The sequence below is a fragment of the Micrasema longulum genome, unplaced genomic scaffold (genome assembly GCF_059751315.1).
Source record: "Micrasema longulum isolate JH-2025_06_02 unplaced genomic scaffold, ASM5975131v1 h1tg001446l, whole genome shotgun sequence".
Taxonomy (NCBI): Eukaryota; Metazoa; Arthropoda; class Insecta; order Trichoptera; family Brachycentridae; genus Micrasema; species Micrasema longulum.
In genome coordinates this window covers 24764-40553 of record NW_028278632.1, presented here as the reverse complement: position 1 = coordinate 40553, position 15790 = coordinate 24764, and the positions used below count along the sequence as shown (strand labels likewise).

At 32.9% G+C, this 15790-nt stretch overlaps 1 protein-coding gene across 2 annotated transcripts; it reads right to left on the bottom strand.

The window, feature by feature from the left end:
- Window positions 1-1423: 1423 nt before the first annotated feature.
- Window positions 1424-10604, bottom strand: LOC148275356 (prostatic acid phosphatase). 2 transcript variants are annotated; one of them, XM_088235807.1, is made up of 6 exons: window positions 10192-10604; window positions 9505-9600; window positions 8467-8706; window positions 7200-7500; window positions 5716-5930; window positions 1424-3317 (listed from the first exon to the last, which is right to left on the bottom strand). In XM_088235807.1, the coding sequence occupies exons 1-6, from the start codon at window positions 10426-10428 to the stop codon at window positions 3168-3170; spliced, it is 1239 nt and encodes a 412-aa protein (XP_088091933.1). In that variant the 5' UTR covers window positions 10429-10604; the 3' UTR covers window positions 1424-3167. The 2 variants fall into 2 exon arrangements, 1 of the variants encoding a protein (XP_088091933.1); XR_015824049.1 differs by lacking the exon at window positions 7200-7500 and having other exon boundaries at window positions 10192-10567.
- Between the last annotated feature and the right edge of the window lie 5186 nt (window positions 10605-15790).

Here is a 15790-nt window from a genome sequence, read left to right as displayed (position 1 = left end):
TCACCATTCTGCTATGTTTGAACATCCATATTCCTTCAATTTTTCCATGTGTTGATTTATGTGAAGTTGAAGAGCTGAAACCTTTATTGATGCGGATGAGATTAATCTGATTTAATTATTTCACCCACACACTTAGCAATATATTAAAATAATTTTTAATTTATAGTTTTTCTTTGACCAGTTGGTCTAATTTGTTCAGTAAAAAATATTGAACATATTATATACAGATGACACCTCCTCTCTTTTGAAATTTAAAAAAAAATTGAATGAAAAGCAGAATATGGGTACATTTTTTCTTTTAAACATGTTCAATTATAGGTTACCGATGAATATACTTTAAATGTTCAGGCAAATATACTCATTTTCATATACAAATGTCGATTCTTCTTTATAGACAGTCGAAGATAAGTCTGTTAACTTCCCATTGTAATCGGGGCCCTGGGCCTCAATTATGAACGCTCTATTCATCTGTATACATCGAGATGGCATACTTAACTTCTGCACTATCTATATCTACCTAGGTATTTTCTACCTACTTGCCATATTGACATCATATGGTCGGAACAAACCAATGAATGACTGCAACAATTTAGTCCGTGTTCCTTCTGTCATTAACATTTAAAATAGTTTTCATTTATATTTTAAATAGGCTTCTGTGATAAAAAGTGCTCACTTCAAAGCAATTATAAACTTTAATGAGTTCCAATTCATGCAAAAAATGCTCGCTTGAACATGATTTTTTTATAACTTTTGACATTTACCGAGACTGTATGCTTAAGCATAGTGTTAACACTCCTCTGTCTTTATCTACTGAGCTATTACAAAGCCATCTCCTTTATTCTGGCTTTCGATACATACACTCCGGAAGATAGTAAAACAGGCGGAAAAAATATAATAACTAATTATTTTTTTATAGTGGCAACTTTCTTACGCCTAGATACTCTTATATGTTAATAGGGGAGAATCTAGCGACATTATTTTTTGCATCTAGCCACTCGTTTTGAAATTGACAGTTATGTCAGAATTTAATTCGACTTTAAAATTTCCTTATTTCTCTCTCTTATTTTATAAGCCAACCTCAAAATGCTTAAAAATTTAAGTAAATCGTAATTAAAGGAAAAATTACTCGGTGGAACAAAATGTTTATCACTTATAATGCATAGATAAACGCATCGAGGGGTTCTAGACCCGTCGATACAAACCAATGTACTTGCATCAAAACGTGTACCGTGACATACGCTTCCCCTTGTTTCAAATCAATGTATAGGGTAGGCCCAAAACATGAAGGTAGGGGGTCGATAGTGTATCTTCGTAATCGCTAGAGCTGGCAGCCAACAGAGATGCCTGGAGGATCTTCGTGGACACCATATGCTAGCTAGCAACTAGGGAGCGAACAATGGAATGATGAATAGATAATTATAAATTGCATTGTAAAAAAATGTGTTTATTTCAGAGAAGTCTGGTGGCATAATAATGCAAAATATATAAGGCATAACAATGTAAAATAATTATTGTTTTTATTTCAAAATTGATAAGTAATTTGTACATAATCATTAAAAATTGAATAATTGGTTTGCTCTGAAGACCAACGTAGTCACTTCCTAGATCTAAGGACAAGACAAATGATATATATCATACAAAAACATTTGTAAATTCAACATCCTAATATGTACAGCATGCCAAATATATTATGCCAAAAGTATTCTTTATAATCAAATATCTGTGGAAGGGCTATTTTAATCCAACTAAATAACTTAACTTTTTTGTACCTATATACTTCAGCTTATATTGATTATACTTGACAAGATTGTTGGTAACTATAAATGTCCAATTCAAAGAAGTAATAAGATTTACCTTTATGACTTAATAGTGATACTGCAGTTGTTATGTAGCATTCCATAGAAAAGAAAAATTAAAATAGAATACATATAATGATAATATTAGAGACAGGAGAATTATATATGCGCTATACAAAAATTAAGCCAAAATAGGACAGGAATACAAAATTAAGCCAAAATAGGACAGGAATACTTGCTCTATACAGTGTGCAATAAATGAAATCAGAAAAAATGAGTCATAAAAGAGGGTGTAAAAATACACGGACAAAAGATAGATATGATAAGGTATGATAATGACATCGCTCTGATTGCTAAAAGTAAAGAAGAACTCACAGCCATGGAGAATGTACTAAATACTGAATATAATATGAAAGTGAACAGAAACAAAGCTAAAGTGATGACTGTGGGCCGTAATGAGTAGTAAATGAATGTAGGAAATGTTAAAAGCAACATTGAAAAACACAAAAGAGTTTGTGTACGTACGTGAAGTTGACAGCCGCATACATCAATTGAGGCTGGCGTTTAACAAAAGATTTTCGAGTAAAACAACATAGACCTAAAGCTCCGCAAGCAACTTGCCAAGACATATGTATGGAGCATATTGATGTGCGGTTGTGAGACATGGGTGCCTTTCCGAAAGGGATAAAAAAAGAATAAAGGCCTTTGAGATGTAGTGCAATTAATATGTGGTGAATATTAGGAATTTCCGACGAAAAAAATGACAAGGCTCTCAGTAGAATTGAAGAGCGGAGGCACCTAACCAAAACCGTATCCAAGAGGTGAGCCCAATGGATCGGCCACATTATGCGCCACAGGGGTCAACTGCATGACATAATAAAGGAAACAAATCACAGCGGGCGTCCCCGGCGGAAGCATTTGGAACAAGTGTGCGAGGACTTGAACTGCGCCTCATATGTTGAGCTGAAGAGGGCTGCAGAGAAAAGAGTGCAGTGGAAGACGATATGCGTGACTTTGATGGAAACCAATCCCCAGGATTGAGACAGCGAAGATCTTTACAGTGGTTTTTTTTTAAATAAATATTTGCATTATGATTTACCCAAACATTTAAATTTTGGAACCATTTTCAAAGAGTTGTAAATAACTCACTATTAAAAAGCTGTGGTAGATAGCGGGGTACGAACCAAGGACCTTTGATCCGTGACACTAGCCACGGCTCCACAACCCGATTTTTTCATTTTTATATTTATTCTCTTGATAAGAATCAAATAACCTTTCCATGGTTGGCACAGAGTTTCGATAATACATAATTTGTAGTTAAAATTAAATATACATATAATACTATCGTAAGTCAATTATTAAAATATAATTTCATTGATTATTTTTGCATTCGCTTTCCCAATCAGTAGGTATCAAGTTTATAGTAATATTTTGTAACTGCGATAATGTGCAGGGAGAAATACAGTTCGGTATCTGAAGTTCGTGGGCATTCTTTACTTTTGTGTTATTGTAATACAGCATCTGTAAACACAAAGACAATTTAAAAAAATCTTAAATAACATTTCATCAATGGCAGATTAATAGTTAAAAGTTACCATATGATGGGCGTTTGCCACATTTGACAGATATTTTATAGACAGGCGTGGAGCCGCATTGCTCAGAGACAGGCATTTTTTAAGTTCTAGCATATATGAATAAACCGTGCCCTGGCATTTTGCGGTCATCCAAGCTTCTCAAGTTCTGATATGGCTTCATCTGTAGAATTTCTTTCAAAGCTGGATATCATCGTTGATGATGTAAAATTGTTTGATGAGTACAAAGTTCTCAAATAATATTGTAGAAACTTAGAGACAGTATATTCTCTAAAAGTTTAGCTACTAAATGGTGGAATTTTCGCTTAAAAATGGGGCAAGAAAGTAACATAACTATTACTAAAGATCTTACAGTTTGTATTTTTAATTTTGGCACATAATGCGAATATAGAACGTATATTTTCTCTCATCAATACCCAGTGAAGTAAAGAAAGGAATAGATAAAATATTGAGACAGTAAAAGCGATATTGGTGACAAGAAAATTTCAAAATTCCTCGTGATTATTTTTACTTTTACAAATTAGAAAAAAATATATGTTGAAAAAAATCTCATCATCTGAAAAATTTGTCTAAGTAATCAAATTATTTTGTTCATACGTACCGTATTCATTTCTTCAATCAATTCAAATCAAATTTCAATTAAAATATTTGTTAAAACATTTAAGTTTGTAAGTGAAAATTCTTGATGAAAGTTCATTGTAATTTATTATATAAATAAAACACGAGTGATACTTTAATCCACACATTAGTCAACTCATTAGTTAACCCAAAGGAAATTTTTTTTTGATAATGATCCTTAAGATAAAAATAACTTTATTTAATTTACTTACAATTAACTTTGAATTATCTATCCTTACCTCTGTTTTGTATAAATACATTTAACTCTTTAATAAAGATACCAGTCTCGAAGATGTCTCGAAAGCGATGAAACCGGTCACTGGATATTCCAAATTTGTGGATTAAAGTATCACTCGTGTTTTATTTATATAATAAAATATTTGTTCTTTTTTACTACTTTTTACCTAAGACAGGCATTTTAGGATTTTAAGCACCCTGAACAAACATCCCTTCATTTTGAAATGGTAACCCTAGTCACTGTGCTATCTCTTAATGCACTTAAAAATAATTAAAACTACATTAGTGAATATACAATATAAATAGTGGTTATATAACGGCTGCCTGCCCTTCTAATTGTATAATAATAATAAAAGTATAAATTAATTAACCTGTCATTACTCATTAGTTGGGACAAAAATAAATAAAATAATAAAAGTATTGCTTATGCTGTTCAGCTACTATGTGCACCATAATTTAAACCATCATCAAGGTTATTTTTTACCATCAAAACACAGTATCATAATATATGTGTAGTAAAAAGGTGAGACGAGTCGTAATATTTGGTTTGAAGAGCAGTCAAAACAAAGATATTTCTTTATTAAATTTCTAAGATTTAATAAGACTTATTTAAACCAAATGTTTAGTGTCTGAAGTGTGGTATTTTCTTTTAATTTTTTGCACTTAATGGAAGTTAAGCACACTGTAATTTCAACATGAGGATCAGTATTAACTTTTATTAATCTCATTACAAGAGCTAATTATTATCTATTCTCGCCATATTATTATTATTTATATAGGATTCATTATAACTTTAAAATATAAATCAATAACTATAAAATATGAATCAATAATTAGTAAATTAAACATATCGAACAAATTATTTTTAAACAAAACACAATTTAAATCAACAAACTAAAATCAATAAATTAAAATAAAAACCAACAAATACAAATCTAATGCCAAGCTGTGTCCTGCAAATAATCTTCGACTCTATAGTAACTTTTTCCAAACAGCCTGTGCTTGACAAAATCTTTAAATTGTGTAAATCTATCCAAAAATATGTGAATCTCATTACTTATTATTAGGTTTTTATAATCAGCAATTTGCGACACTAGTCTAGAGTGCACACCGTGGCAATTCCCCGTGGAAATATCTCATTGCTGTTAGTTTCCATATCGTTGGTGATACTGCAATATCGCGTAACCTGTTTTTTTGTGTTTTTTTTTTACTGAAGAAGAGCCGTGAAATAAACTCATTATAGGGACTAAGAGCTGTAAATTTTTAACCATTGCTATTTTTACTCTAAATAATGATAGTTTTTCTAAAAGTCCAGTGGTATTTTTGGTTGATTAAAAGTGTAAGAAATGAACGTAATGTAATTAACAGAACGCTTTTTAAGATCCCTGCCAAAAAATTAAATTGATGTTCCGCAGTATTACAGCATCACCGATGATATTATTTTTGTTTAAGTTATTTTATAAAACAAGTACCTTGATCTCTGAATCCGTAGTTTCAGGCATCATATGCATTTCAATAGCCAAAGCTGCTCCATATTCCGGGAGCAAACATTCTTCAAACCCAAGTGTTCTCCACAGTGCAGAAATAGTAAGGTCGTGTCCCGAGTACAAAAACATTTTGCGGTCGGGATGCAGATTACCATCATGCTTTTTCTTCATGTTTGTCAAAATCTCACTTAGAAGTGGCCCTAAAAGAAAAAAATTAAGTGTATGTTTGTTAGTGAAAATTTTCAGTTGAAGTTCATTTATTTTAGAAATTAAAGACAAGTGAAACTTAAATCCACAAATTTGGAATAACCAGTTGCCGGTTTCATCGCTTTCGCAACCTCTCCGAGACTGGTATCTTTATTATAAAATTTAATTAATTATATAAAAATAGTATGGATAGATAATTCAAAGTTACATAATAGTAACTGAACTGAATTATTTTCGTCTGAAGGATCTTTTTTCTATCCTCACAATTTAATTGTTGTATAAATACCTACATTGAATTTTAAAGATACCAGTATCGAAAATGTCATGAAAGCGATAAAACGTAATCAATGGTTATGTAAAATTTGTGAACTTAAGTATCGTTCAGCTTTTATTTCTATAATAAATATACGCAGTTGTCCGCCTCATAATCTAGTGGCTGGCGTGTTTGTTTACCATGCAAGATGTCTCGAGTTCTCGACTTAGTGGACATGAAATATTTATTTTAAATGATGTTTCGATGTATCTAGACTGGCACCTGAAGTGTAAAACTGATTGTCTTGCCTTCGTGTAACATAAAATGATAGGCTGCAATTGGTGTACCAATGGAGTGACTTTTCGCACCATTCGGTGCAAACAAGATAAATTATTTAATTATATATTTAAAAAAACCCACCCACTAAATACCAAATCACTTAAAATTGTGCCTCCCAAACTAGACATTATTTTAACACAAGGCGTGACATTTCAATTATAAATTGAATTAAAGTAGTGCGGCCTGTCACTAATGACTTCAAGTTTCTAAAATTCAATTTTGACATTTATTTTCTTATTGACTTCTGAGCAGCATTGCAATGCATTCCATAAACAAACATAACATAAAAAATAATATATAAGTGATAATCATTTAAACTGCTGAGTAACTTTTGATAATTTATGATAATGATTGATATAATGATGATAATGAGAAGGGAATAAGATGTCTAGGAAGTCCCTCTCTGTTCCAGTAGATTTAAATCTTAATAACTCCCTATCCCGTGAAATCCAGCCTCGTCTACAAACATTTAGAAATACTCAAAGCATTGTTGATTTAACTAACTGGCAATAAATTACTGAATCAAAATACTGAAATTCATATTAAAAGTTATGATTACAAAGCTTTTGTTGAGTCTAGAAAATTTTACCCCAAGGTGTGAGTCAAAATATATGAAAAATTGTAAATGAAACATAAAATTTCAGCTTTATTAATTATGCATTTAATTTACCCCCGTGGAATCGTTTTAATGCGGTGTTGTAAGTAAAAGTATCAAAACTTGTACAAGTCGCTTCTCGGAACTTTTCGGGAAATAATTCTTTCGTCCATTTTGGCAATTTCATCCCATTTTCATTTTCAATCTGCAATACGCTGTACAGTAGTTCTACAGATAATACGTCCTGAACAGTTTGATTTGTGTAGGAAGTTAAGTTGTCAAATAGATTCTGATAGCGATCCACAATTTCTGGTTGTTTCTTTACTGACTGATACTGCTCCAAGCTCTCTTCACATGTTTTCTTGATGGCTAAGATCTGTAACATAAATAAAATGTACTTATTCAGTAAATCTAAAACATTGACTATATTAAATTAAGTATTTAAAAACTCTAACAACTCTATTTTTAGTAGGTGAGATGTTTCCCCAACTCATTTTTCATATATATAACCACTTATCAACTCTTAAGACATTAAAATGTCTACCGGTTTCAGAGATGTACATGTCTCTTCTTCGGGACTCTCACTCACTGGATATACTGTTACCCCCTTATCCGCATCCAACATATAATCAAGTTACACCAAATACAGACATGAAGGTTAAGTGATCAGTTTTACGCTTCACGTGCCAGTCCAGAGACAATGAAACATTGCTCTAATAAAACTATCTTCAAAGCCAATATTTCATGTTGACCTTGCCAGGAATCCAACCCGGGACCTCAAGTGAGCTGGAAAAATGCCCCAACCACTAGCTAAACTACGAGAGTACGAGGCGGACCTATCTCCACTAGATTTTATTTGAAACAATCTACAATACCCGAGCAAAATAACAATAGATTTGCCGAGGCTGATATTTTTTTATGAAAATGTATGTAAATTTAAGTCAAAAATTATAGAAATATTGAGAGAAGCAGATATTAAACTATTTTTATTATTATGTACATATTTTTTCATTTCTTATCTTTTACATTTGTTTTATTATTATTTAACATAATTTCTTCTTCTTAGTTTTTTATTGGCTTTTTTCACCCCTAACTGGGGTGTTCTAGCCAGTGTCAAGTTTGAGATTGACTTATTTAAATATTTACACATGTGTTAGTATATAATTTAAATTATTGTCTTAAGTGTAAACAATTTTTTGGTTTGTGCATGAGTGTCCTACACCAATATATTTACAAAGAAATTGTCTATATTTCTGTACATACCGTTTGTTTACCCAATAAAATAAATTAATATAAAATAATATTTACATATTGCAAAATATAATCTACAATAATATTCTACCTTATCCATGTTTCTTGGTATCGTGTGGACAGGAATAGGTTGCCATGGAATGTTCGGATGCCACTTTTGACTTGCTGTTGGTGGATACAGTCCGGCAAGTAACGTCGATGCACTGGATATCGTCCTGGATGCATCACTGCTAACTATATAAATGTCGTTTTCTAAATATTCTTCTGGCAGGAAAGAACCGTACTCCTTGCGTAGTTTTTGTCCTAGGTTATAAAGTTGTAATTTGCCTTCCTAGAAAAGGATTCAACAAAATTATTTTAGTAATTAATTTCATTAAACTAAAGGACACATTTCAAAAGTCAGCAAGGAAATGATGCCATAACCTGATGCCTTTATTATGCCTATCTGACTCTTAGAAGACTGCTAAAAATCCCTCTTGAAACAGTGCTGTAATATGGTGTTACACCGAGAGTTGATATGATTTTAAATACAGGTATTTAAAAACAAAAATATGACTTCATTATTTAATATAATAAGAGACATACTATATCAAGTGTTGTATTTTATGTTGACTCACGTGACATCATAGCCACACAAGGGTTAAAATGCTCAAAAAGTTATTGAGCATCGTGTGGGATATTTCAGCTGTGACCTATTTTAGGAATCTCTCTGCATTGACATTTATAGAGTGATAAGTCATATGGACTTTTCAAAATAGATGGTATTATAAATGATAGATAAAGTAAAGGTAGGTAATAAAAAGTATCAATGATAGCAGGACACAAAACGCTGAACTCTCTTCAAGTGTATTGGAAGGTCAGTTATTAAATGACAATATTCCGCCTTCTCCCGGCAAGATTTAAGTGGTTTCTTTGTAATTATTTCAAATGCAGAGAAACGTGGGTACTTGAAGACTTATAAAATCTTTATCGATTGCTGTAAAATAACTTTCCAATAAATATTTTTTTTAATAAGAGAATTGAACCAGAGACTAATTGATCCTCCAATTTTGGCAAGTACATAAATATAATTATTTTTGTATTTAGTGCTGAGAAATTAGTGCTACAAATAGTTTTAAAAAGTTATTACATTTGTAAGAGAACCCAGTCCACCAGGCCAGTTGTAATATTTATATGGATCACTATTGTAAGTCCCTGTTGGAGTTCTAGCGCCATGTCTGAAAATCTGCAAATATATTGAAAGTATGTTTAAAGAACATTTTAATATTAATGAAACCTGAGAATATGAGAGTACCAGAATATACTAACAAAGAGTACCTAGTAGTAGTAGTATAAATATGTAGATATTTCTTAATTTATAATAAACAAATGGTAGTGTGTAAAGATACCAAAAAGAGAGCAATATTATAAGTTTTATCTTTTCTGCTGGTAAAAAATCATCATAATTGTACTTTTATCGTATTGATATACAAACGTAAACATGTTTTTCTTAAAATTAGAATTGACTTGTATACAAATATAGATAAAAAACACGAAAATAATTTGAAGTTAACCTAGGCAATGTAAAACAATGCCATTTATTTTCTTTAATGAAATTAACAATATCGACTGAAGCATAATTTGATAATTTAGTCATTCGCCATAACTTTAGTAATCCAATAATTCATTTTATATTGAAAGTAGCACAACTGATCACAAGTCATAGAATACAAATTTTATTCTAAATTGCCGCGTTTTTTACGATTTAATCTGTCACTTTTGGCGCGTGTTGATAAAGGTTTCGAAATCTGATTTCGTAATGACACTATTTACTTACTATGCTCGTAAATTGTAAAGTCTTCTTAGTATTTTCTGGAAGTGAATCTTCTGAATATACTAAATAACCGAGCAAACAGATGCAAACTGCAAAGCCGAGCGTTCCTACGGCATACACCATCACTTTGTTTTTTCCGTTCACAAATTGTTTCCATGTACGGTATTCCGGCTGTTCAGTCGCCTCGCCACGGTCGTCAGTGCCCCAAGAATGATTACCTGTATTGAACTCTAAATTCATAATAAAGAATGATCGCGATAAAAGTCAAATTATTATTTTAGTATGCTGCCGCATTTTGTATTTACACTGTTAAACTTGCAACACGAAAACTGTTCTACCCGATGTTTTTATTGTGTTACTTTCTCGTTTCTTGTCAAAGTTACAAGTTGCAATACCTACTGCTTACTGGGTACTGGGTACTCAAGAACGCTCAGCTGGCCAAACAAAACCCAGCTTCGGGACAATGCACTATTTTTTTCTCAGCGACGCTAAATCTTATTTCATAACGTTCAATATGTTTGTCTGCAAGTCGAAAGTTTTATTTACAACACCGGTTAATTACGATATGCGCTAGAACAGTTTTGTATAGAATTATCTTTATGAATAAAGAAAATGTTTACATGAAAAATTCGATTGAAAAATGGTAAATTCGTCAAAACGAATAAAAGTGGGTATTATCAGGTTATATATCGAATTTACATAAAATAGTTGTGCGTTGAATACTTTTGTGTATTTCTGAAAAACTGTTTTGTAAATCTAACGGATTTGATCTGCAATATTTTATTTTTTCGTACATGTACCTATGTGTAATAAATTTAACAATATAAAAAAACGTCGGAATAATCGGCATGCGTGCATGATGATTACGTATGAACGTAAAGGAAGTGAGGCCTGTATTAACAGCCATAGTGTTATGGCGTTTTATCACCCCTGCCTACCTTTACTGAGAAACAGCGTGATGTTTGTTTGTTTTGTTTAGATATAAGATATGAACATTAAAATGACATACGCGAGACATGCGGCAGTATAAAAAGAAAGTGGTCATGGTGACCCTACGCATACCTACCTACTCTGCGTGTTTTATGGGTACCTACGTAATATTTATAAACAGATGCATTCTCTTTATCGCAATCTTTGATGTTATTGTTACAGTACAGGTGTTCAGTACAGGGTATTATTATCACAATACACAATGTTTAATATGCCTACTAATAAAACAGGATTGACAATAATGGCGAGCGTGACAAGCAGACATGCATATATGAGGAAGTTCAGTGGTTTAAAATTAAAAATTTAAGACCTGATCTATGCCAATTTTTAAAATTATTTTTAAGTTTTATCATCGTAATGATTTTTAATAGTTTTTTAATTTTGAAATTACTCCATCCGTGACGTCACGAGTTGTCGTTGGAGAGTTGTGCTGCCATTTAAAAATAGAACCCTCTAGCTGTCAAAATATACTAAACGTTAACAAAAATTGCTACCCGGATACCTGAAATCTATCACAACACATAGCAATGCAATTGATTGATTATTGTTCATATGAAACATGAACCTGTGACGTTATCATTGGTACCTACCTAGATCATTTTTACCAAAATCATTTTTATTCATACATTTTCGAGAAACTTCGCCGTACAATTAAAACTATAATTTTCATCATCATTCCCTTTCCGCACCTAATGGTGCATAGGCCACTGCATTGGTACACCAAACGCAGCGTATCTTGATCATTTTTGTTACATGAAGGTAAAATATGATTAGTCTTACGCTTCAAGTACCTACCAGTCCAGCATGAAATATTCTAGTGTGAAAACACCCTTTTAAATAAATATTTCATATCGACCATGTCGGGAATCGAACCCGAGACCTCTTGCATGGCAGACAAACACGCTGACCATCACACCATGAGGCCGACAAATATGATTTTACTGCGTGTAACTAATTTCCTGTAGCTCTGAACTTCAACAACGGGCGAATATCTTATGTAAAGCTATTTTAATTATTACAACGAAGTAACATACTGGGAGTGGGTATATGTATGTAATATTATTGTGGCAGACCCACAATTTCGACTGTATTCCATAATCCACCGAAGCAAGGTGGTAAGAGTTGGCCGTGTCTCACTGCCGTCGTCGCTCTCGGGGTCGTAAATCCCAATTTATGATGCCTATGAATCTAGAAGTCCGATGTCACTGCATAGGTCGGTAGAAGGTACTGGTCCGTATTCCTGGGGCAAAGCGATGTTCAAGTCCGAGGGGGGTGACTTCAGTAGTAGAGCGGGAGGTCGAGGCGGTGTGACAAAATAAAACTATCTGACTTAGGCGAAGGCTTGAGGGGAACTGATTTATTTTTAAAACCATGCACAATATATAGGGCGCGTAACGGGCTCTCACTACCTGTGTCCGAACTGGGCGCTAGGTCGTTCCGTGAGTGGGGGGGGCCATATACCCCCTGCCAATCCTGGCCGACGCCCCTCCCACTAAGTGCATAAAGGGAGGTGCCGGCGCTCGGCTCGGTCACTTCGTCGAGCACATCAATTACTATGCTCTTTTTAGGGCAACAATGGTCAAAGCCAAGAACAATGCTCTTTATAGGGCAATAATTATTCAATAAGTCAAGAACAATGCCAAGAAGTACCCCGGTATTGCTAAGGTCAGACCCGAAAGTGGAATATTCATCCTTTTTTGCAGGTCTAACAGTTATCTGACAGATACCGGGGACCCTAACTATATATTTAGCATTTTTATTTTTTTAGTTTAACCGTCGGTTACAATAATACTGAGGTATGTAGGTACTTGCACCAAATTGTTCAAATTAATGTCAGTAGTTGTTGATGATGAGTTAAGCGACTTATTGCAACTTACGTGTCGATAATAATAATAATACTGAAAGATGTTAGCTTTCTCCGCAGCATGACATGTGACCATGTGAGTCATGAACATGTTCACAATGTTTGTCCATGTAGGTACCCATGTAGGGGATATTCATCTGAAGATGACTTACTTTTTTTTAAAGGAGAAAAATCGTATTTTTGAGATTTTTTTTTTAAATATTAAAAAAAGAACATGTATCAATTACGTAATTATGATAATCAATAAAATAACAAACTGCAAAATAACTTTTACTTCTTATTTGGATTTATAAAAAAAATCTGCATTAAGAATTACAATAATTATAAAAAAATAAAATGTTCATTCGTCTAAGACGACATACTATTTTTTTTGCAATCATCTTGCACATAATTGATAAAAAACTTAATGTCACAAAACTTTTTTCAATTTTTATTAAAAAAAATATTAAATATCTTAATTATTTTGATTTAACCAAATATTTCAATTTTCCCGAACCATTACCAGTATCATAGCAATAAATCCATGGTAGATCATCGCCTTGGGTTATATTATCTTCACTGGAAGAATCAGAATTTACGGATTCTTCACGACTCGTAACAATTCTATTGCATAAACTTTTTTGACATTTTTCATATTATACTCCTTACTTTTAAAAAAATTGAATCTGATTATTGTCTTTGTGACTTTCTAGTATTTTTAAAGATCTATTGATTGACTTAAGGCTGTTTTTGGCATTGGGGAAGCTCATTAGAAAGCGCTTTAGGCAGTTTTATTAACTTTTGAAATAATAGCTACATTTTATTTTCTGCGATATGATCACCAACTTGTTTATGTATAATGTATTTTTGTTATGTCATTGGTTTTGTTTTATGTTTTTTCGTTTGTACATGTATATTTGCTGTATGACTGATGACATCTCAAACAAATTAAAGAAAAAAAAATAATTTAGACCTCTTTACACCAAGAACCAAGAAGTCTAGAGGATTATCGATTTCGTTCTTAGGCATCCTAAAAAAATAATAAGTGTATGAAATGTCTCTCTGTGGCTGGTGGACATAGTTTGTTATCTTAGACTGTTACCCTATACCGTCTTACCCAAAAACCTAATAGAAACAAAATAAGGTTGATGTTTTGGCACTAGCCATATTTCTATACTGCACTCCCAAGAATAAGATCCAGAACATCAATAGTATGATAAAACATAAAGAATCACTAACCCGATGTATTATATTCACCCAAAAGTGTAAGCAAAATAAATATTTTCAGATTGACTATGATAGACCCAACCTACGTAACACATTTGCGTGCACTGTCTGCCCTGTGTTTATAATATTAGAGTCATGCGTTGTTTAAACTATATTTCAAGGTTCTTTCATTAATGGTTTAATATTATATTACCGGATGTCTGTATTATTTTGTATTGTATGTATTGTTGGTATATAAAAAAAAATTATGGATTTGAAAATCATAAGAACGTTTATACGTAACAAATACAACAGTATACCAACACCGAGGTTTTATTAGCGTAATTTATTAATATTTTGATTGAGACCATATAATGGTACATAGGGCACTGCATTGGAACACCAAATGCAGCGTATCTAGATAATTTGTTACGTGAAGGTAAGGTGGTCAGTTTTTACGCTTCGGGTGCCAGTGAAATATTGCTGAGCAAAACCACATTTAACCCTTCCCTTACTTGCCAAAAACATCCTTGCGTTCCGGGGCTGTGTAGGCATGAAAAAATGGAAGATTTAAAATCATAAAAATTAAATATTCATAGGCAATACGCAGCACGAGTAAGAGGTCCACCCGTAACAAAGCTATGAGAGCAACTGAACACAGAACTGGTGTGCTGGGCAATGGTACAAGCTACTTTCGTGACACGCGAAATTGTCTCGAGCATATATGCAAGTCTCGTCTATAGCATCGAGAGTGAGACGTAAAGAGTGTTTGAGAAAATCGTAAATTCGATACATCGCCTTGACAATGCAACACATTGGTAAACTTAAATGTATAACGGAGGAATATTGGTAATCTTAAGTGGGTATTTATTATATTTATAAAGATTTTAAGTCATTAGATGCAATCTGTACTAGCTACGTATCACTGGAAAGGGAGAGTTAAAAACAATATTTTATATCGACCTTGCCAGGAAACTAACCCGGGATCTCAAGCATACATAACTTTTATTAATCCATTATTCCCTTTCTGCACACAATGATGCATAGAGCACAGGGTTGGTACATCAACCGTAATGCATTTTGATCATTTTTGCTACACGAAAGTAAGATGATCAGTCCTACGTTTCAGGTGCCAGTCCTAGGACTGTAAAGTATTCTAGTATAAAAATACCCTTTTATAAATATTTAATGTCGACCATTGAACCCGAGACCTCTTGTATAGTAGGCAAACGCAGCTGTGCGAGAAGAAGAACCAGATCTCTGGACTCCTGGGAAAGGAAATCGAGTGGAGATAAGTCTGCCTCGTACCGTAGTGGTTCGAGCATTTGCTGACCATGCCTCAGGTTCTAAGTTCGTTTCCTAGTAGGGCGAATGTGAAATAACTGATCACCTTGCTTTCCACGCACCAAAAAATATCCAGATACGGTTCCACTGAAGTACCAATATAGTTCTCTATGAAACACAAATGATAATTGAAATTATGTGATTTCATCTTGGTTGTTCTTCCAAAGTACCTATTTATATGATTTATCAATGCTAAAAATCTACTTAACTTTTTTGTCT

Bases quoted from the DNA above. Each gene is read 5' to 3' on its own strand.
- LOC148275356 (XM_088235807.1), bottom strand. From the start codon at position 10,428: ATGAATTTAGAGTTCAATACAGGTAATCATTCTTGGGGCACTGACGAC. The intron at 8,707-9,504 runs GTAATAACTTTT...ATCCTTTTCTAG, and splicing joins GACTGGGTTCTCTTACAAAT to GAAGGCAAATTACAACTTTA. The intron at 3,318-5,715 runs GTACTTGTTTTA...TTGTGTTTACAG, and splicing joins CTACGGATTCAGAGATCAAG to ATGCTGTATTACAATAACAC.